The sequence below is a fragment of the Globicephala melas genome, chromosome 20 (assembly GCF_963455315.2).
Source record: "Globicephala melas chromosome 20, mGloMel1.2, whole genome shotgun sequence".
Taxonomy (NCBI): domain Eukaryota; kingdom Metazoa; phylum Chordata; class Mammalia; order Artiodactyla; family Delphinidae; genus Globicephala; species Globicephala melas.
Window position 1 is genome coordinate 9563520 of NC_083333.1, and position 22414 is coordinate 9585933.

At 45.9% G+C, this 22414-nt stretch overlaps 1 protein-coding gene and 1 non-coding gene across 3 annotated transcripts in view; both read right to left on the reverse strand.

Moving 5' to 3' along the window:
• Positions 1–17402, reverse strand: part of TEKT1 (tektin 1) — a 29313-nt gene extending 11911 nt beyond the window's left edge. For both annotated transcript variants that reach the window (XM_030861700.2, XM_060291114.2), the window contains exons 1-8: positions 16912–17402; positions 15401–15607; positions 11921–12086; positions 9676–9804; positions 9015–9158; positions 6655–6877; positions 1509–1705; positions 850–1071 (exon numbers count right to left, since the gene is read on the reverse strand). In XM_030861700.2, coding sequence (XP_030717560.1) covers positions 864–1071; positions 1509–1705; positions 6655–6877; positions 9015–9158; positions 9676–9804; positions 11921–12086; positions 15401–15590 — 1257 coding nt within the window. In that variant the 5' untranslated portion in view covers positions 15591–15607; positions 16912–17402 and the 3' untranslated portion in view covers positions 850–863. The remainder of the gene's footprint in view (positions 1–849; positions 1072–1508; positions 1706–6654; positions 6878–9014; positions 9159–9675; positions 9805–11920; positions 12087–15400; positions 15608–16911) is intronic.
• TRNAD-GUC (transfer RNA aspartic acid (anticodon GUC)) lies at positions 8224–8295 on the reverse strand. The gene has a single exon. It is a non-coding gene; the product is annotated as a tRNA-Asp (tRNA).
• Positions 17403–22414: the final 5012 nt, after the last annotated feature.

Below are 22414 nucleotides of genomic sequence, written 5' to 3' on the forward strand. Positions count from 1 at the left end.
CCCGAGGGGGCTCAAGCTGCTTCCTTAAATGGGTAACTATGGGGGTGGGTCAGTGGGTTGGGACAGACGGCTGGCTTAGGTGGTCTGCCCAGCCCCCTTGGTGGTGCCTTGGGCAGGGATCATGCTCAGTTCCCTGTTTTTGTTCCCGGCACCTCAGAAATAGCAGTTGGTTTGTGGCCTTTTTGTGCATAGTTATTTTTAGTCCCTTCTAGTTTCTTTGTATTCTGTTGCTCGGGGAGATGTTTGCTCAGGTGCAATCACTCCACTAGAGGGTCTCAGGTCCCAGCCTGTCTCAATTTCATCCGAGAGAAAGAGGCCCAGAGAGACGCCCACAGGTGTTGGGAAGGCTTACGGGGGTGGGGTGGGGGAGACTCCCGACCCAGGGCTGCTCCTCTCTCATCTAAGTTCCGTATGAACTGAACATGCATCCCGTGGACCAGCCAGGGGTCTAAGTCAGCAACCACCACATTGTTTTCTAGGGAAAAGGAATCTTGAGGGCCAGGAGAAGTGTTCGCCGGTCCTCTCCTGAGTAAGATGGGCATGGTCTGAGTAGGGGATCCAGCCCAACTTCTGAATTGACATAAATCTGAACTAAAATGTCTTGGACCCCTCCCCCAGGCCTGAAGTCCTGTGATGAGAATGGCCTGTGCTAACTCATGGAACTTAACCCTTGAACAACCACAGCACCACTAGCAGTAGCAGAATAGAGCTTTGCACCCAAATCTCAGGCCCCGAGCAGGCCTGGAACGCCAGCCAAGGCTTTTTGGTGGGCTGACTGGAAGTTCTGCCCACCTGAAAGGAGAGTTCTCTGCTACGGTTTTATGACTCTGTTTAATGAGAACGGCTTACTGAGAATCCGACTTTCAGCAGACAGTGTCCGGATCGAGGTCCCCGGCCCACTTCCCGTGGTCATCCCCGCCCCTTGGAGGGATGGACTTCCTCACACGCATACACAGCACTTCATCGATGTAGATGGTATTCTCCTTGACTTGGATCTCCTCCTGCAGGGCGAGCTGCCTGCCATTCAGGCCTCGCAGCTCTACTTGAGCTTGGGCTAACATTTCCTTTAATCTAGGAGAAGAGGAAGAACACTAGGGAATAACTTATGGCTCTACGTCACTATTTCAGGGGGAAACCTGTATTCATATATTCAGCACAGGATCCAAATTGAGGTGTCTTCCTCCTTTCTCCTCCTTAAGACAGAGATTTCAAATTGGCGGCCCTGGGCCATGTTCACAAGGCAGATAAACCCATGAACTGCCAACATTTAAAATTGTAGATTGTACCTAAACATCTGGAGTTGGACTTCAGAAAAATGTAAACATTGGGGTGCATTCCCTGCATGGCAGCAACTGGCGGGAGTTAGGAGAGACCGCCCTCTAGAAAAGAACCCCTCAAACGCGAAAGATGCAAAGGTCTTTAGGCCCGCCCGGCATCACCCACGATGACATTGCCTAACCCTGCTCACGGGCCAGGTTTAAATGGAGCCCCAGTAGCCCTGTGCCTACCTTGCGACGTTGTGGGTGATCTCATCGACCTCCTTGATCAGCCTGTACTGTGCACCATCGTGACACAGCTCCACATTAGGCCGATGTGTCCTGGTCTCCAGGCGTGTATGGGCCACCTTGGCAGGTCCTTCTTGGTCAAGGATGGCTTTTTCAAGAACTGTGATATTTTTCTCCTGGGAGGCAATCTCTTCCATGACCTTACAAAAAGGATTAGAGGAGGTGAGGCCAGGGTGTGTTCCTCAAAACTCAACAGCAGACACTCGTAGGAGGTTAGGAAGAGGGGACCTCCGATACCTACCCGAGCAGGACCCCAGAAAGTCTGATCCCTCTTCACTACAGCAGTGATTGCTCGTGGGCAACGTAACTCACCCAACCCTAGAACCTCACAGACGGAACGGACACAGGTGGCCACTGCTGCCTTCCCAGATATGTGGATTCCCTCAGCAAAGGCTGAAGGCTGCCCATTTACCTTGGTATAAAGTACCTTTGTATCATGAGCGGAATGCTGCCTATTTCCTTACCAATCCACCCACTAGTACTGTAACTGAAGGTGGGGTCCGGCTGCTCGCCGCTCAAAAACCATTAAAGAGGCCAGGTTGGTGGAAAGGAAAGTTTGCTTTATTTTGAATGCCGGCAACCAGGGGGGCGGGCGGGGAGGGCAGACGCCTGTCCAAAGGCCAACTCCCCAGCACAACCGGACAATCAGGGGGCAAGAGCTTTTATAGACGGAGGGAGGGGGCTACATGCAGAAACAGCACAGTCACCTCTGACAGTCACCTTGGTATTGGTCATCGGTGGTCTGACCAGCATCATCTTGATTGTTTTGAGCACAATTCATCTTCAGTTCCAGGGTCGGTTTGTTCCCATTTCCTTGAGACCAATTCTCAGAATTGCGGCAGCTTATGTCATGGCTACAGTCTGGTCATCATGTCGTTAACTTCTTCCATCTGCTGGGGGTTTCAGTACCTACAAGACAGCTCACAGGCTACGGCTCAGAATATTATCTACAGCCCTTGAGGAAGAACTAAAGGTCCTTGACTTTGCTTAATGACTAAACTATTATTATTTGGTCTCCTTTGACTGTTTTCCTTTGTTTCTGTATCTTCTCACTTCTCTGATTAAACTTATTCTTTGGCTGAAGTTTTTCCACAGATAGATGGCAGGCTGAGGACACAGGGGGAGGGGAGCAAGGACCATAGGGTCCTGCTCTGTTTCAGTACCAGTTCTGCCCCCTAGAAGCCTGAAGAAAGGGTGAGCAGTTTAATCCGAGTTTTGTTGGTTTCTTTGATGGTGGCTTTGTGCAAAGAAAAGATTCCTTTGAAGCTACTCGGGTTTTTAGATTAATATTTCACGAGTTTAAAATTTTATTTCTTCCTTGTTTTTCTTTTTAAACTTCTCACCATGGGAATTTCCAAACATACATGAAGGTAGGTAGTATAATGAACCTCATGGACCCATCATCAATTTAAGCAATGATCAATACATGGCCAATCTCGTTTCATCCATAATGCCCTCTAGGCACCCCTGCCATCAGCTTTTTTATTTTAAAGGAACTCCCAGATATTATATCATTTCAGTCTAAAATACTTGAGTATGTGTTTCTAAGTTATAAGGACTCTTTTTTTTTCTTTTAACATAACGACAATACTTTTTATCACACACAAACAAAAGAAGGATTCTTTATTATTATCTAAAATCTAGTGTTCAAATTTCCCTCAGTGTCCTTTTTTTTTTTTCGGTAAGAGTTGGTATGTTTAAATTAGAATTCGAATGAGGTCCACACATTACATCTGGTTTTCTTAATATTTCTTTTTTTCTTTATAAATTTATTTGTTTTTATTTTTGGCTGTGTTGGGTCTTCACTGCTGTGCGCGGGCTTTCTCTAGTTGTGGCGAGCGGGGGCTACTCTTCGTTGCAGTGCGTGGACTTCTCATTGTTGTGACTTCTCTTGTTGCTGAGCACGGGCTCTAGGCGCGTGGGCTTCAGTAGTTGTGGCACGCGGGCTCAGTAGTTGTGGCTCGCGGGATCAGTAGTTGTGGCGCATGGGCTTAGCTGCTCCGCGGCATGTGGGAATCTTCCCGGGCCAGGGCTCGAACCCGTGTCCCCTGCATTGGCAGGCGGATTCTTAACCACTGTGCCACCAGGGAAGCCCGTCCCTACCCTTTAATTTGGAGGCCGTCGCCTCCGTTTGCCGAGCTTCTTCATGACCACGGAGGCTTCTGGCCAGGTGATACCCAGCTGGAGCCTTTTCTCATAGAGCCTAGGTTGGTATCTCCAGGTGGGGGCAGGGAGTCTCACCCGATTTGTTTCAGTCCATCATTTGAGCCTGTCCAGACCATTTTGGATGCTCATTTTATTTTACTTTTTAAAAACATTTATTTCTTTGTTTATTTATTTTTGGCTGTGGCACGTGGGATCTTCGTTGCGGCATGCGGGCTCATAGTTGCGGGATCTTAGTTGCAGCATGCGTGTGGGATCTAGTTCCCTGAGCAGGGATTGAACCCGGGCCTCCTCATCGGGAGTGCGGAGTCACACCCACTGGACCACCGGGGAAGTCCCTGGATGCTCGTTTTAGATGTTGCTGCCAAGGCCTCAGCCACACAGCTCCCAGCTCCTGCAGAATCTCCTCCGGCAGGACGGGGCTTCTCACAGGCCTCTGCAAAGCCCAGCTTCTTACGTCTTCTCTTACGGTGGGGACCCTCCTCCCCGCTGCCTTCCTATCTCAGATTCATCTTTCAAGGCCTGGACTAAGTTCTTACTCCACCAGGAAGCCTCTTGACTAGTCTTTGGCTACGTTTATCATTATTACTATTATTGTTGTTGTTGTTCCTATTATTAGCTGCTGCAGCAGCCAATTTTGATTATCTATTATATTGATTATATGTATAAACTATGTAAATGTACGTATATATGTGTGTGTGTGTGTGTATAAAATCAGTATGTGCCAGGCATTGTTCTAAATATTTTATTTGGGTTGTCTAATTTTACCCTAACCAACTCTGGGAGGTGAGTACTGTTGCTGTCCCTATTTTATCAATGAGGAAACCAAGGAACAGGGAGCTTTTTTTTGTTTTGGCCGCGCAGCGTGGCATGTGCATGCAGGATCTTAGTTCCCCGACCAGGGATTGAACCTGTGCCCCCTGCAGTGGAAGTGCGGAGTCTTAACCACTGGACTGCCAGGGAAGTCCCAGGAACAGGCAGCTTAAGTGTATTATAAATGTTTTAAATTTTCTATACATTATGACGTTCTGACATCATAAAAAACCTTTCTGGCTGGGAGAAACTGCCCCTCCCTGGGCTCTTCGATACTTAGAGATGGCGAAGGACCAGCCTGAGCAGGCCTTGGATCTGCAAGCTCAGCGCTCTCCCGCCTCTCTCTGCCCTTTCAGCCCAGGAGGCCATCTTGTTCTGCCTCAGTCATCCCAGAGCCGGGTGCCAGGCACCTGGGGACCATTCCATAGCCCAGAGCCCACTGAGGTTATTCACACTAGCTGATCCTAAAGTGCTACCTTTGCCCTGCCTTGGGGGTCCTGAGGAAACCCCAATAAAGGCCGTGGCCTCCACCTTCCCCTTGCTCCCGTCATCTGCCGCCTGACCACCCTAGTGTGTTCTCCACGTGGCCCTGCGTGGGGAGCCCTGCCTCCTGTCTCTAGGACCTGTGAATACGATATAAACTTTGTTTTTTCCTGAGCCCCCTGTCTCCTTATGGCTACACTTGACTGACCATCTCATAAAAGAACACAGAACATTAAGTAGCCTCCCCAAGATCACACAGCAAGTGTGGAAGCCCCATTTCGAACCCAGGCTGTCTGGCTCCAGGCTGTACACGCTTACCCACAAGGCTCTTCTACCTGTCGTTTTGCGGACTATTGCAGTATAACTTTTGATGACATTCTGGTTTGCCCTGCTCATCACAGAGATAAATCTTTTCTGACAATTAGACTCTGGGCTCATGGAAGGCAAGGGAGGAATGCAGCAGAAGGACAAGGTTGTGGTAGTTGAGCAGGCCTGGGGCTAGAGCAGTGATGCACCTGCCACTTGGGGTCCCTTCCGCTCTCCATGGCTGCTTCACCATCAGTGAAAAGCAAGGAGTGGGCCAGCAGTGGCCACATTGGGTAGCTGTAGCTGTCCCAGCGTTACAGGTGAGGCGGAAGGCTCAGAGAGCTTGAGGCGTCCGCTTAAGTCACTCAGCTGGTCTGTCGCAGGACTGGAATGTGGGCCCACAGATCCTCAGTCCAAATTCAGCCCTTGTTCCACTGGACTCTACCCAGTGTCCCTGAGCTTAGCCTGCGGATGGTCCCATATGCTCAGGATCCAGCGGTCCTTGCTGGTGAGGGACACGGGCTACAGCCGGCTTATTGGGCTCCAATTGTTAAGCATTCAGGAATTCTGCCAGACCTGTGTTAAATGGGTAACTTGAAACTGACCATGGTGGAAGAATTTACACCACAGAAATCTGCAAATTCTATACATCAGGGGTTTTTTTCTCCTCTGGGAGCCAGTTACCAGCAAACGGCTGGATAACCAGACAACAAGCCAGAATCCCAAAGTTGCATCTGGGTTTGGAGAAATCGGTTGCACTCAACTCACGGAACTTCAGAGTCATAAAGGACGTATAAGGGACTTCCCTGGTGGTCCAGGAGGTAAGACTCTGCACTCCCAATGCAGGGGGCCCGGGTTCAATCCCTGGTCGGGGAACTAGATCCCGCATGCATGCTACAATCAAAAGTCCGCGTGCTGCAGCTAAGTCCGCATGCTGCGACTAAAAGATCCTGCACGCCGCAACAAAGGTCCCGTCTGACGCAACTAAGACCTGGCGCAGCCAAAATAAGTAAATAAAAATCAATCTTTTAAAAAAAAAAAGAACGTATAAGAGCATACGGTGCATCTCTATGCTCCACAGAAGGACGAACTAAGGCCCAGAGAGGGGAGACAGCCTGTTCTTTGCAGCAATGAGTACGAGAGGCCCAGAGCGGGGCCAAGGCCCGCTCCAGTCCCCCAAAGCCCAAAGCCTGCTGCTAAGATGGAGAGAGCTGAGTGACCTCTACTCCTTAGTACACAGGATCACAAGCCCTGAAGGCCATTCTAGGTTTACAGGGTAAAACCTTCGGAAGGTGCTCTTCCATGGTCCCCCCAGGGAGCTCACCTTGGCCAGATGAGCAGCCAGCTTGTCCCTGGCGTCCTTGGTCTCCTTCAGCCCATTCTTGAATGCGGTGTCCACCACGTCACATTGCCTGCTTAGGTCGTTGGCCGTCTGGGACAAGGTTCGGTCCACGAGGGCCTTCAGCGTCAGAGAGTTGTTCCTCTGCTTGTCAGCCTTCTCCACGTTGGTGTTGGAGAAGTCCATCCAGTCTTCCAGACTCACAGAGCTGAAACAGGACCCATGCATTCGTTCATAGCATGTTTGGGCTGGGTGTGTGGGTATGGCGGTAGGACAAGCTACTGGAAACCCACAGGAAGTTAAGCCTCCCTCCACCATCAGAAGCACCTAGAACGTTTCCCCATCTCTAGGCAGAGCGAATGGTGGTCTGTCAGTGGCAATAACTCACTTTAGGGAAACCTACTTACTCTGTGCCAGGCTCTGGGCTGGTACTTTACAGACATCCTCTCATTTAATCCTCATGATGGCCTAGTGAGCTAACTTTCATACCCCCATTTGACAGATGAGGAAAACTGAGGCTCAGAAAGATGGAGTACCTTCGTCAAGATCACATAGGTAGAGACAATTTAAGTATCAAAGTAAATTATAATAGTAACAGATTATAACACACTGAAAAAAATAGGAGAACATGAGTCCATACTGGAATGCTATAAAGAAATGAAAAAATTGCTAGTTTGACAAGGAACTGCTTTATAGAACACTTGAGGAATCTCAAAATAATGTTGACTGGAAGGAAAGGGACACACGAGATACATAGTACATGATGCTATTTACTAAATGCAAAAGTAGGCACAAGAAACCTATTAGAAATCAGGAATGTGGTTCTCTTTGGGGAGCAGAGAGGAGGTATTCATCAAGAGGGGACAGGGTGGAGGGTTTGGTGTTGGTGGTAATGTTTTATTTCTTGGCCTGGTTGGTGGTTACATGGAGACTGTTTGCTGTGTGACTAGAGGCAGCCTCTGAGATGGTCCCCAGTGACCCCCTGTGTCTCCTGGTGTTCACACCTTTGTATAGTCCCCTCCCCTTGAGATGCGTGATGAACTCATTGACTCATCTCTCCTGAATAGACATAATGAGAGGTTATTTCTAGGATTAGATTGAAAGAAAATTGTGGCTTCTGTCTTGGCTGCCCTCTCTCTCTTGCTTCCTTTTGGATGACTCGCTGTGGGAGAAGCCAGCTGCCACGTCCTGGCACAGCTCCATGGAGCAGCTCGGGTGGCAAGGCCTGTCATGACCACACGAGCCAGGTCAGAAGTGGATCCCCCTCACGGTTGTGCCTTCAGATGAGACTGCAGCCCCAGCAGACCCCTGGACTACAACCTCATAAGACGTGAGCCAGAGGCGCCCAGCTGAGCCGTGCCTGTGCTCCTGACCCACAGAAGCTGGGAGGTAACACACGTTTATTGTTTTTAAGCTGCTAAGTTTTGGGGTAACTTGTTATACAGCAAAAGAGAACTAAAACAATGATAAGTCGTTAAACTGTTTACTATTATTTGTGCATTTTTCTTTTCTTTCTTTTTTCTTGGCTGCACCGCATGGCTTGTGGGATCTTAGTTCCCCGACCAGGGATTGAACCCGGGCCCCGGCAGTGACAGTGCCAAGTCCTAACCACTGGACCACCAGGGAACTCTTGTGCAGTTTTCTATATGTATGTGTTACTTCAAAAAGAACGTTTTAAAGATTAGAATGAGTTAGGTCTGTGATGTAATGTTACTTGAAAAATGTAAGTTAGATGTTACAGAAAAGGTACATGGTACGATCCCATTTTTGTAAAGAAACAAAATTTATTGGTGTAGGTGAGTGTATACATATGTTTGTAAGAACATAGAGATAACACTGGTTATCTCAGGGGGTGTAATGATAGAAAGGAGTACACATGGGGAAATTAGTAACTTGCCCTTTCTACATTTTTAAATTCTTTTACTTGTTAAAAATGCAAATAGGTAAATGAATAAATTTGAAAGGTTTAAAGATTTTATATCAGGGACTTCCCTGGCGGTCCAGTGGTTAAGACTCTGCGCTTCCACTGCAGGGGGCGTGGGTTCAAACTCTGGTCGGGGAACTAAGATCCCGCATGCTGTACGGTATGGCCCCCCCCACCCCCCAATTTTTTTTATATCAGACTTTCTTAAAGTGGGGGCAACCCGGAGGGCCGAGGCGCCTGTGGGTCCTGTGTCAGGGTACTCACTGCTCAGTGCCCGCCTTTGCCCCAAGCCTGCCTCTTCCCAGCTCTCAGCCTGCATTCAGGATGATGTGCTAGGTCCTGCCTGCCTCTCTGAGAAGCACTACGATGACACGCAGCAGGGAGGAGGACAGCAGGGCCAGGCCAGCAGGGACCCACTCACTTTGCTTCAGCCCTCACGACGTTCTCAGAACATTTGATGTCTGGCGAGTTGTTGTTGAGTGAGAAGCAGATATCATCAATGGTCAGGGCTGTAAACTTGTCCCTCAAGTCCTTTTCAAGACTGTACTTGGCAGCGCGGTTCAGCCTGAAGGGAGAAGGTAAACTGGGTTTCTCCCTCTGGAATGCCGAGGTGGCACCTATACCAGGTTCTTGGGACACCATGGAAAATGAAGCCAGTCTAGTGCAATATGGTGACACTTCCTCCCACCTTCCCATCCCCCCAACACACACACACACACACACACACACACCATTAGACACTTGGTGACAAATTAACATATCCAAGCCGGGACTTCAAGATCTTCCCTCCAGATGTGACATTTTCTGATGTCACCACTGTGGCATCCTGTTTGTGAGAGGTCAGCTCCAGTGTCCTCCAGTTTACAATCGGGGTGAAATCTGGCCGCACCCCAACCCGCCACCAGAGGGTGACTGTCACGCATGAGAGGTTGTCTTGGTCTCATTCTGAGTGTTGCCGGGCCACCTTGGGGCATGGGAAGTGCTTGTAGGGTATTAAATCCCATTCTTTCTGGGCCATGGAGCACGGCCTTTTCTAGATAACGCCCAGTGGAGATGCGAGGGCAGGCCCTGCATGGCCATACCTGATCTGCTCGGACGTCTCCTCCAGGGTGCGGGTCAGCAGGGCCATCGCCCCCCGGATGATCTCCGCCTCCTTGATCAGCTCCTGCTCTACCTCATCGTGGACCAAGTCAATGCCAACTCGCTTCTCCCTGACCGAGAGAAAGGGGGATGGTCATCCCACGCGCGGAGGAAGGCAACTCAAAAGCTGCTGACTTTTAAAACTGTCTGGACAACTGGACCAGATCCATCCGGATGATGTGATGGGGGATGGACATTAGTTGGTGTCTATGCGACTTCAAAATATCCAAAACATAATGAGGAAAAATTAATCGGTGACTGGGTACTTGGTCTGAAGAATCCCAGCTGGACTTTGGGCCTCAATTTGGCCATCGGTTCTGAAGCCTTTTACTTTTTACCTGTTTATTGGAAACACTGTCTTCTGACTTAGAATTTTAAAGACATGTTTCCTTCCTTGATCCTCTGACAAGGATTGAATCCAAAAAGATGCTCTATAGTAACAATAGTAATAGTCATAATGATGCCAAAATTAATAGTACCCCCGCCACTGAGCACTTACTATGAGACAAGCATCGTGCTGAGCTTTTCATGCGGATGTTCCTTCTCACATAACCTCTCAAGTACAGGCGAGGAAACTGAGTTTCAGAGAGATTACGTAACTCACCCCCTGTCACAGAACTAACTGGGCATCACTCATGTTTTTAACCACTTACTCCCAAAATTGATCAGTCACTGTCTGACAATTTATTCGTTTCCACCTGCATGACAGTGCTAGGGAGGAAGTCTCCACTCACCAGCTGTGTGACCTCAGGCACGCTGTATAACTTATCTGTGCCTTGGTTTCCTCATCTGTGAAATGGGCATAACTATTAGTACTTCCTAGGGCTGTGGCAAGGGACAAAGGAGATAAGAAAGCAGATGGCACTGTACCTTCCCCAGAGGAGCATGTACTCAATCCATGTATGTCCTCTACATCCTAGTTACCCTTAGGTGTAGACTTGAGCCAACTGGATGTTGGCCTCTTTGATCACCTGCTACTTCCCTTTGCCTCACAAACTCTCTACATCTGGCTGGGAGGTTGCTGCCTGGTCGCTGCAGAGGGGGTCCTGGCTAAGCTCACTGAGGTAACAGGGTTTTCTGGGAAGGAGGAAGAGTATGGACGGAGTCACAGTGCATTTGGGAAGCCGCAAGCAGCTCAGCACCCCTAAGTACACCCCACTGTTGGGGATGAGATATGGCCCTGGAGGGATCACTGGGGCCCCAACCATGATGGACCTTGTTTTTGAAGCTAAGAAGTTTGAATTTTATTTTGAAGGTACTAGGGCAAAGCATTGTAATGAAAGGATTTTAAGCATGGAGTGACCTGGAAAGATCTGCATTTGGGAGGGTTCGCTCAATAGCTAGTAGGGAGGATGCACTCGATTGGAGGGGGCTGTGCTGGCAGAAGGGTGCCCCACCTAGGGCTGTGACAGGCATCAGGTCTGCAAATCAGCATCACCCCAGAGCAGAAAGGATCGTCCTACTCATAGGACTTACAGGAGGGAACTTATAGTAAAAAGGTATGTTTGCACAGTGCTCTCTGGATTACAAAGTGCTTCCATGTGGCTCTGTGTATAGGAGCAGACTTGTCCTCTAGTAAGTGTACCTGCTCTGCCTGCCCAAAATAAAGACCACTATTTCCCAGTTTCTATTGGTGTGGCCATGTGACTAAGCTCTGGTCAACGGGATACAAGTAGAAATGGTGAATGCCAAACCCTTATTATTACTACTTGTTGGCATGTAGATGTAACGGCTGGAGCTCCAGCTGCCATCGTGAGTCACGAGGTAACCTTGGGAGTAAAAGCCACGCACATGGAACAACAAGATAGTGGAGCAACACTATAGAAAAGGCCTGGAAGCCTGACACTGTGGCACACCATGCCAACCCTGAACTATCTCCAGACTCCTTAAGTGTGAGAGAGAAAGAAATTATCTAAGTTCAATGTTATTTTGCCCTTTACTGATTACCCACTGCCAAACCTAGTCCTAACTTATATTTAAGTTAGTCAAGAGCAGAGTTTAGACATGAGCCAAGTCCAGTGCTCCTCCCACTGCCCAGCACCCTGGGCATGCGAGATAATTGCAGGCTCTAAAAGAACACTTGTTCATTTGTCTCATTCTAACCCATCACCTAGCACAGTCAGCTTTTACCTCTTCGCAATTCATTGCTTACAACAGATGATTCATTAGAGGAACCTTCCCTCCTACCTGTATTCCAGACACTTCTCAGTGATGTGCAAGGGCTCTTTAAAGCTCTCCAGGGCTTTCTCCAATCTGGTCTGATAGATGAGTAGATCTTCGGTCGCGTGCACCAGCTGCTCAAGTTTGTCATCTAACTCCTTCTTCCAGAACCTGACTTCCTCAAGCCTCTGCTCTGAAGCACACAGAGAAGTCACACCAGGATTAATCTATTTCCAATGTAGCCAACTCTTAGATTAGAAACTTGAAGACTATTGTAAACCTACCCGAGATACTTTCTTTTCTTCTTAGAGTTGTGCTACTTGGGGCATTTTTACATCTCTGAGTTTATTAGAAAGAAAGAAGGAAGGAAGGAAGGAAGGAAGGAAGGAAGGAAGGAAGGAAGGAAGGAAGGAAGGAAGGAAGGAAGGAAGGAAGGAAGGGGGAGGGAGGGAGGGAGGGAGGGAGGGAGGGAGGGAGGGAAGGAAATAAGAATATATTTCTTCTTACATTCAACATCAAATTAACCCAAAGACCATTCTAATTCGCCACTCTAATTCTTCAAAACCCACTGTTTTTAATAACTTTTAATTTTGTCAAAGACACATATATTGTTTGAAAAGTCAAATAGTTTTACAAGTATTACAATTCTCTGACCCATCCCTACCCACTTCCACTTTCTGGAAGCAACCTCTTTTTAAACACTTTTAGTATTTCTTCTGGCATTTGCTTACATTGCTATTTATTCATTATCAGTTTTAAGATTACCTATTGATTTCCTATGATGAAAGATAAGAGTTTGCTCTTATACGACTTATACAACACACTTCTGATCTTTCAATCTTCCCAATATAGCTGCGTCACCATGTTGTTAAATAATAATTTAATGTTTGTTTATATTATTGTAGGTATGTAAATATTATTTACACCCAAACCATGATATCATGATACTATGATAAATTTACTTTCTTATACAACTTTTTAAAAATTTTTTATTGGAGTATAGTTGATTTACAATGTTGTGTTAGTTTCAGGTGTACAGCAACGTGAATCAGTTATACATATACATATATCCACTCCTTTTTTAGATTCTTTTCCCATATAGGCCATTACAGAGTACTGAGTAGAGTTCCCTGTGCTACACAGCCGGTTCTTATTAGTTATCTATTTTATATAAAGTAGTGTGTATATGTCAGTTCCAATCTCCCAATTTATCCCTCCCCCCGCTTATCCTCTGGTAACCATAAGTTTGTTTTCTACATCTGTGACTCTATTTCTGTTTTGTAACTAAGTTCATTTGTTAGATTCCACATATAAGTGATATCATATGATAATCTGTCTTTCTGTGTCTGACTTACTTCACTCAATATGACAATCTCTAGGCAACCATGTTGCTGCAAATGGCATTATTTCATTCTTTTTTATGGCTGAGTAATATTCCATTGTATGTATATACCACATCTTCTTTATCCATTCATCTGTCAATGGACATTTAGGTTGCTTCCATGTCCTGGCTATTGTAAATAGTGCTGCAATGAACACTGGGATGCATATATCCTTTCAGATTATGGTTTTGTCCAGATATATCCCCAAGAGTGGGATTGCTGAATCATATGGTAGTTCTATTTTTAGTTTTTTGAGGAACTTCCATATTGTTCTCCATAGTGGCTGTACCAATTTACATTCCTGCCAACAGTGTAGGAGGGTTTGGAACGCCTATAGGTACTGAGCCTCCCAGATGGATCCTCTAATTTTGTCTTTTCTCTCCTGTTTTCTATGTAGCTCTTTGTCTTTTTTTTCTACTTTCTGGAGATACTTCAACTCTATCTTTCAACCCTTCTTTTGACTTAAAAAAATATTCTGCTCTCATATTTTTAATTTCCAAGAACACTTTCTTGTTCTCTGAATGTTCTCTTTTTTAAGAGTCTTCTTGTCCCATAGATGCAATGTCTTTTCTAAATTCCCTGAGGATCTTATAGTGTTATTTTTTCTTTTGCTCTGTGTACTTTCTTTAGTTTTGTTTGTTTCAGTGTTTGCCATTTTAGAACCTTCCCTCACATGTTTGGTGATCCTCATCTGGTCATATTTGAGAATAAAATGCTAAAATACTAACTGGGAGCTCTGTCTGCAGGGACACGGCTTGTCAACCAGAATGCTTTATTGTCTAGTGTGATCAGGCCTACTTATAGGCTGGTATCAGGAGTAAGCATCAACCCATCAGGAGAAGCCTAACATTTAACCCTGCAGGCCTGAATGAAGTTTTGGTTTATTGGAGGTTGAAAACTAGCAGCCCTGAGACCAGGTTTTGCTTATAGATGTGTTTGTTCATCCTGCCCAGTGTTATAAATATATCAAATCAATTGCTAGCATTTAAAAAGTGGGTAAAATTCCAGCTTTTCTAAAAAAAAAAAAAAAAAAAAAATCAGGGAACTCGGCAACACTGGGCCCATATTCTTTCTTGGGAAAAAATGGGTTGAAATTGATGGAGCACATGTTCTCCAGGAACCCTCAGTCCCCACCACTCCCTATTGTCTTAGGGGTCTTATTCAAACCCTTATGTTACCTGCCCAACTCTGATAGACTGTTGAGTTTGTGACCTCTGGTTTATCACTTTTTGGCATTTGGGACTTTTGTTTGTTTCATCTTATTTTTATTCTTGTTTTGCTTATTTAAGGGCACCACCTTTTACATTGTGTTCGTAGGAATGGGATTGTCAAGAGAGCATTACTCTTTCTTTAAGATTCAGCTCAGGGCTTCCCTGGTGGCACAGTGGTTGAGAATCTGCCTGCCAATGCAGGGGACATGGGTTCGAGCCCTGGCCTGGGAAGATCCCACATGCCGCGGAGCAACTAGGCCCGTGAGCCACAACTACTGAGCCTGCGCGTCTGGAGCCTGTGCTCCGCAACAAGAGAGGCCGCGACAGTGAGAGGCCCGCGCGCCGCGATGAAGAGTGGCCCCCACTCGCCACAACTAGAGAAAGCCCTCGCGCAGAAATGAAGACCCAACACAGCCAAAATAAATAAATAAATTTAAAAAAAAAAAAAAGACTCAGCTCAAGTGTTCCTCTCTAGGAGGTCTTCCCCAATTCTCCAGGCAGACTCCGCCCTCACTTCTGTATCCCTTCCCCCAGCTCCTATCTAGTTATATTTTGATTATTCATTTTTCTATCTTTCTCCTCCTCGATCCAGGAGCCCCTCAAAAACTGAGGCTCTGATCATCCTCTGTGATAGTCCCAGGGCTTAGTCCACAGATGCTCTTAGACGCTCAACAGATATGTATCGAATCAGTAAAAGAATGGCTGATGAATGGCTGAAAATCAGACTGGGTTACCATGTCTCTACCTTAGGCCAGTGAACTTAAAGACAGAGCCCAGAGAATACACATGTTCCTCCCTAATATTTCAAGAGAATACGTTGCCATTCCTGAACATGAAATGCAAATGGCAGTATCGCCATACCTCAACGGTATCATCCAAACATGTCCCCAAATGTACCAAATATGTTACCTTACCTAGTTTCTTGTTCACGTCACTTTGAGATTTTCTTGTGGTCTTTTCAATTTCATTCACAAGCCTCTGGCTTTCTGCCACCAGGCGTTCGGACCGGGACCTTTGGGCCTCTGCTCTGTGGTATTGGTTCTTGTTAGCAATGTGCCACTCTGAGGGCAAGAACTTGGGTGGATGTTGTAGTAGTTTGGCCATTTGAGGTTTCTAAAGTCCTGATCAAAAGCAGAATTTTTTTTTTTTTAGATTCATTGAAAGCAAGTTGTCCTTTTTTTAATGTCAGTTTTTATTAAAGTGTGACATTCATACCCAAAGGTACATAAATCATAATCTGTACACAAAATGAAAACCTCTGTACAGCCAGCACCCAGATCAAGAAATAAGCATTACCAGCACCTTACGTCTCTTTCTGATCACTATTCTTCACCCCCTCCCCCCAACAGTAACCACTATTCCAACTTTTAACACTATAAATTAGTTTTGGTATTTTTGAACTTAATATAAATGGAATCACTATGTACTCTTTCATATCTGACTTCTTTTTGCTCAACCTTATGCTTGTAAGACTTATCAGTATTGTTCATATACTTGTAGTTTGTTCATTCTCATTCCTGTGTAATATACCATTGCACGATTATACCAAAATTTGTCTCTCTTTTCTACTGTTTATGGATATTTGGGTTTCCAGTTTGGTGCTATTATGAGAATGCTATGAATATTCTCATTCAGAGACAATGTGTTTTTTGGTGAACATATGCTCGCAGTTTTATAATGCATTAGAATTGCTGGGTCATAAGGCAGTGTTCAGTTTTAGTAGGTATTGCCAAACAGATGAACCCAGACATGTTTTCTTAAAAAAAAAAAAAAGAACAACTGTGACATCTGTAAACTGCCAGCTGGGTATTGAGCCTGTTCAGCAGATGAAAGAAACAAAACCTTCCCAGGACAAAGAAAAGGAGAGAACAAGAAGAGGAACACATGAGGAGGCAGCAGGCAGAGACCAGCAGCGGCAGAAAGACCAACATTTCCCCACCTCATCTGCACACAGCTCTGACGGTGAGAACTGCCGTCCTCAGACAGGGCTAAAAACTGCCCCCACCAACATCTCACCCAAAATATATACCTGACCGCCTGCTCTTAAAGGCTTCTGGATCTCTGAAGTCCTTCAAACATACAAGGAGCGACCCGGAGTCAGATCCTGACCAGGCTGAGCCCCAGGCCACCCGGCTCCCTCTGACAACATGGGGTCTCCTAGTCCAGTCCCTCCTATGGCTTCGGCCAAGTGTGAGTGTGGGGCTCAAAACTTAACCCAAGATTTCTGGATAAGTCTGAGTAGCTCTCAGAGAAATCTAAATTAGGGCTGAGGTCGAAATTAAACCTAAATTCGGGCTGATACCAATGGGCACAAGGCATTGGGTAGGTCTGTGCGCTGCAGTTAAGGGTTGGTGGTGTGGGGCCGGGGCTTACCCTCAGCGCCACAAAAAACCACTACACAACTTCGGGATGGGAGCCTCCTTACCCCAACCGGAGCTCCGGGTTCTTGCAGAACTGGGCTGTAAACAGCGCAGTCTCCGTGGCAACCGGAGACGCGTCACCAGGGCAAAAGGGGCGGGGTCTGCCGCGAAGCTGCTTTTTCCTCAGAAGGCTCTGCGCAGGCGCGAGTTCTGTGTTTTCCCCCAGCGCCGGGGACAGGGGGATGTGGCCTGGGAGCGCTCAGGCCAGATGCTCGGCTATCTCAACCTACCACGAAGACGCGGGACACCAAGCTGGGAGTCAGGAGACCTGCAACTGGCCTTGGTCCTGCTGCGGGCTGGGCCACCTCGGGCCGCACTGCTCTCACTGGGTCTCGGACTCCCCAGGTGTACAGCGATGTTGGGCTGGACGATGGCTTCAGGTCCTCGCAGCCGCAGGCCGTCCCGGGACCACTAAGCCACAAGCCCGGCGCTGCACAGAGTTAGCCACGAGAGATTCCTGGGGTTGCCCGGGCCGCGAGGAATTAATAGGAGGAGATAGGAGACGGGGCCGGGTCTCGCATCCTGGGCCCGCCCCTCAGCTTCCGGCCGAGGGCGGTGGCCGAACTCAGGCTAGGAGTCAGGAGTAATTTCTCCATCTAGAAAATGAGTGGATTGGAGCTCTCAAACTAAGAGTACAGTGCTCGGAATATGTTCTTTATGGTTGTAGTGCTGGTAAAAAAAAAAAAAAACACTTCCGCACAGCCTGGAACACAGAAAATGGGTATTCAAATCTCCCGCTCTATGCCAAACTTGCAGCTCCACCTTTCACACCCCACAATCGAAGGCAACCTCTAAGAACAACCAATCAGAGGAGGGTTTGCCTCGTGGAGCCCGACCCCCTAACATCTCTTGATTCTCTTGTTAGCGTCCTGAAGGCCCACGAGGCGTCATGAATATTAAACAGGACGCCTGTCCAGTGGCGTCTGGAGGAGCTCGTGTTGCATATTCATATTCCCCATCCCTCAGAGAAGGGGCTATTTAAGGAGCGAAGTGGCCTCGCCGGCCACCCGCACACCAGCGGGAGAGTCGCCAGTCTTGGATACCAATGGGTATTCAGGGCGTGGAGCCCGGGTTTCCCACTAAGGGAAGGCGAGCCGGCGGGAATGGGCCAGAGTCCCAGCCCCAGCAATGCATTCCAAGGACACCTGAAGAAGGTGGTCTGCCTCCTGAGCGTGCGGGGCAGCTGGGCCTCGGGGGAGGTGCTGGCTGGTGGGCGTCCTCTCCTACTTAGGCGAGAAGAAGGGGCGGCGTCCTGATGGAGCAAGCCAACCCTGAATGACCCCTGTGGTTACCTTTGGAGGCCCCGACCCTGGCGTCCCCGCACCTCAGGTTACAGAAGGGGAAATTTCTTGGACCTGTTGGGAACATGATACAATTGGCCAAAGTACATGAAATTAGCTATATGAATTATGATCATAGGTCACCATTATATTTTGCATCCGTATACAAATTTAATCCTCTCCCCCTTCCCCACGGCATGGAGAGGGATAGAAAAACCTTGAGCCCCTCACCGAAGAACTAATGCTTGTAGTTGAGTCCAGCCAGCTGGACTCTCTTCTGCTGGTTTTGCTCTCTGAAAGGCCTGGATGCTGTTGCATCTCTTGATATACTTAAAAAAAAAAAAAAAAAAGCACTCTGCAACTATTTATTCTGGCGTTTAAGTGTAATTGCAAGTATTTGAAAATATTTTCAAAAGTAAAATCTTATCTTGCACCCACAGAGGCCAGCAAAGGAATGAATCCAATAGAGGAAGTATCGAACAGCTTATTATCAATAATAACTCAGTGTGTATCTGGCATCAGTATATGGGTAGAGAATAATATTAGAATGTAAAGCAGATATGCAGTGCAAAGCTTAGAATTTGCTAAATTAAGAAGTGTACAACCAAAGTTTATATTCAAAGTAGGAATACTCAGGCAAAGTGCATTGAAGTTTTAAGTGGTTTTGAGATTTTTGTTGGTTGGAACAAAACTACGTTTCCCAAACTGCGTTGTTTCCTGCAGAGGTGGTGTAGGTCTGTTTCCCCAACCCGCCTCCCACTGGGTGAGAGGCCTGAGTGGGCAACTCTGAGTGCAGGTGTGGGAAAGAGGCCTTCAGCAAAACACTCCAGGTCACTGTGTCCACTGGGAGATGGAAAATACAGGAGGAAAATTAAGCCTGAGAGGATAGACCCAGGAGATTTAATATTTGTCAAGTGGAACTTCCAGAGGGGGAAAAATAGAGAATAGAAGATGAAGGAAAGAGAGAGAAAATGTCCTTGAGTTAAAGACTCAAGTCTTTATTTATTTACCTTAATTAATTAAAAATTTACACAATTTTGATGGGCTTCCCTGGTGGCGCAGTGGTTGAAAGTCCGCCTGCTGATGCAGGGGACACGGGTTTGTGCCCCGGTCTGGGAAGATCCCACATGCCGCGGAGCAGCTGGGCCCGTGAGCCATGGCCGCTGGGCCTGCGCGTCCGGAGCCTGTGCTCTGCAACGGAAGAGGCCACAGCAGTGAGAGGCCCGCGTACCGCAAAAAAAAAAAAAACATCAGATATTATTAACTTCTTGTTTAACTTTCCTACAGTGCTACCATGACCCTTGAACTGACCCATGACCCTAGCTGCAGGACTAGGACTAACTCTTACTCTGCCCAGGGTGCCTAGCCTCACTGCACATATAGTGTGTGCCCAGTAAATGCATACTGAACGAATGTGCTCTAGTCAGTTGAACTGTCCAGCCGTTATGAGAGTGAGCAGCATTGACATAAGAATGCAGCTCTCCTAAGTGGAGTCTGAGAACACCCTGTTGCCTAAATTAATATCAGGAAACAAGCTACTCAGTAAAAGAACTCAATGTGCCAGCTCTGATTTATGTTACCCAATCACTGCTTGCTTACTTCTTATTAAGTACCATTTTATTCTATATAGGAAAAGCTATGGAAAACAGATTCTCTTTTTATGCTTGCTTTTGTTCTCCTACCAAGAGTCGATTTAATTATAAAGATGTGAAAAAGATTATTATACATTTATGGATCCCAATAATTAAAAAGCTAAAATACTTTAAGACCTTAGAAAGCATACAATTTGAGTGTAATTTAAAGAAATTGCCCCTCATGATTACCTATTTGGGGCTTGTGAAAATCAGCAAAGGATGCTATTGCATTGATCTTTGTCCCATACTCCTCTTATTTTGATGTACGTTTCAGATAGCTTATATACATCTTAAGAGTTCTATTCCTTCAAACTTTTAAAGTATTCAGTGTATACGGTACTAGAGTTTCTACTCACCTTGATTCCATTTTGCATGAAAGAATTTTGGAAAGCAACTTTGGTAGTTTTTAAGCCTATAGGTTTACTTTTGAATTTTTGAGTTATCCTTTAAGAGAATCTGATTCTTGGAACTGCAAGGAACTTGAACAATTATCTAGTCCAATCTGATGCTGAAATATCCTCTATAGCAGATGTAGAGGATGCCAAATCATTGTCCAGTGCTTGAACTCTCCCAGTGATGGGGAACTCATCACCTTTCAAGGCAGTCCTTCTTTGGATGCAGCTGTTCAATTTTCCCAACACCATTTATTGAAGAGACTGCCCTTTCCCCATTGTATATTCTTGGCTCCTTTGTCATATGTGCGAGTTTACTTCTTGGCTCTCTTCTTTCCACTGATCCATGTCTCTGTTTTTATTCCAATACCACATTCTGTTTGATTACTATAGCTTTGTAATATAGTTTGAAATCAGGGAATGTGATACCTCCAGCTTTATTCTTCTTTCTCAAGATTGCTTTAGCTATTTGGGAGCTTTTATGGTTCCATTAAAGTTTTTGGATTGTTTGTTGTACTTCTGTGAAAAAATGCCTTTGGAATTTTGATAGGGATTGCACTGAATCTGTATATTGCTTTGGGTAGCACAGACATTTTAACAATATTAATTCTTCCAACCCATGAGCATGGAATATCTTTTCATTTATTTGTGTCTTCTTCAATTTCTTTCATTAATGTCTTGTAGTTTTCAATATACACATCTTTCACCTCCTTGGTTAAATTTATTTCTAGGTATTTTATTCTTTTTGATGCAATTGTAAATGGGACTGTTTTCTTAATTTCTCTTTCTGATAGTTCATTATTAGTGTATAATAATATAAGGAACACAACAGGTTTTTGTGTATTGATTTTGTATACTACAACTTAATAATGTTCTGTAATGACTATTTCTTTTTTCAGTTTTAATATCTTTTATCAACGTATAGTTGATTAATAGTGTGTTAATTTCTGCTGTACAGCAAAGTGACTCAGTTATACATATATATATATACATTCTTTTCTAACATTCTTTTCCATTATGGTTTGTCATAGAATATTGAATATAGTTCTCTGTGCTGTACAGTAGGACCTTGTTGTTCATCCTATATATAAAAGCTTCCATCTGCTAACCCCAAACTCCCCCTCCATCCCTCCCTCAAACCCTTCCTCCTTGGCAACCACCAGGCTGTTCTCTATGTATAATGACTATTTCCTAATGTTCTATTTAAAAGTACAGTTCAGGATGTGAAACATATGTTTATTGTTTATAAATACCTATCTACTAACATTTACGTGGGCCAAGCGAAATCTGATTGAGCCAAACCCTGGAAAATGTAATTATACTTATCGTTTTACTATATTGTCATGGCTTCGTGCTCCTGATAATTTTAATGGTATCTGCTATTGAATCTTGGCAGACGCCATTGAGTATTTCTCAGAATGTGGGCAACTCTCCAATAATCTGCATCAGAACCCCCCAGGAATGCTTGTTAAAGTATGGATTCTCAGTCCCCAGCCCAGACCTGCTGGATCAGAACTTAAGTTTAAGAAACGCTGCACCTTTGTGGGGCCTGCTGTGTCCTACCAGTGGTCTTCCCTTGGGTTTCACTTTTCCACAGGAAACAGAACATAAACCTCAAATTGTCTTTGCACTTGGACCCGTTCCCTTTGTTGATCTGATACAAGAATAGCTTTCTGTGCTGCAACAGTGAGCTTGTTGAATAGATCCCTTGTATTTTAGGAGAGGAAATTTAGTGCTTCATTGCTCACCATCCCTACTGGCCCGGGTAACTCTAAGGATAAACTAGCTTGGGTTTCACCCTGGAGGATTAACATTTCATAGAGCACACAAAGCCCCATGAAAGTCAAGATGAGGCAGAGCAAAGTGTGCACTGGCTTCTTTGTGTGGTTGGTTTCTTGTCTTCAGCCATTTGTCAGGCACAGCAGCTGAAGGTGCTGAATTGGATGAGGTAGTAAATTCAAGAGTCAAACCAGCTGCCAGATGCTCCCTGGAGGCTTCCTGGAGGGTGCAGCAAAGGCTGCTAACCCACCTCCTGCCCTTTTCGCAATTATCTCCACACCTGGGATTGCAGGAAAGAAAAAAAATGTTTCCTCTACTCTCTTATATTCAGTATCTTGGTACGTGCAAACTAAACTGACAAAGTTTAGCAGAAGAAAAGGCATACGATTTTTATTGATGTTAATATTTTTGTGTGCACAGGAG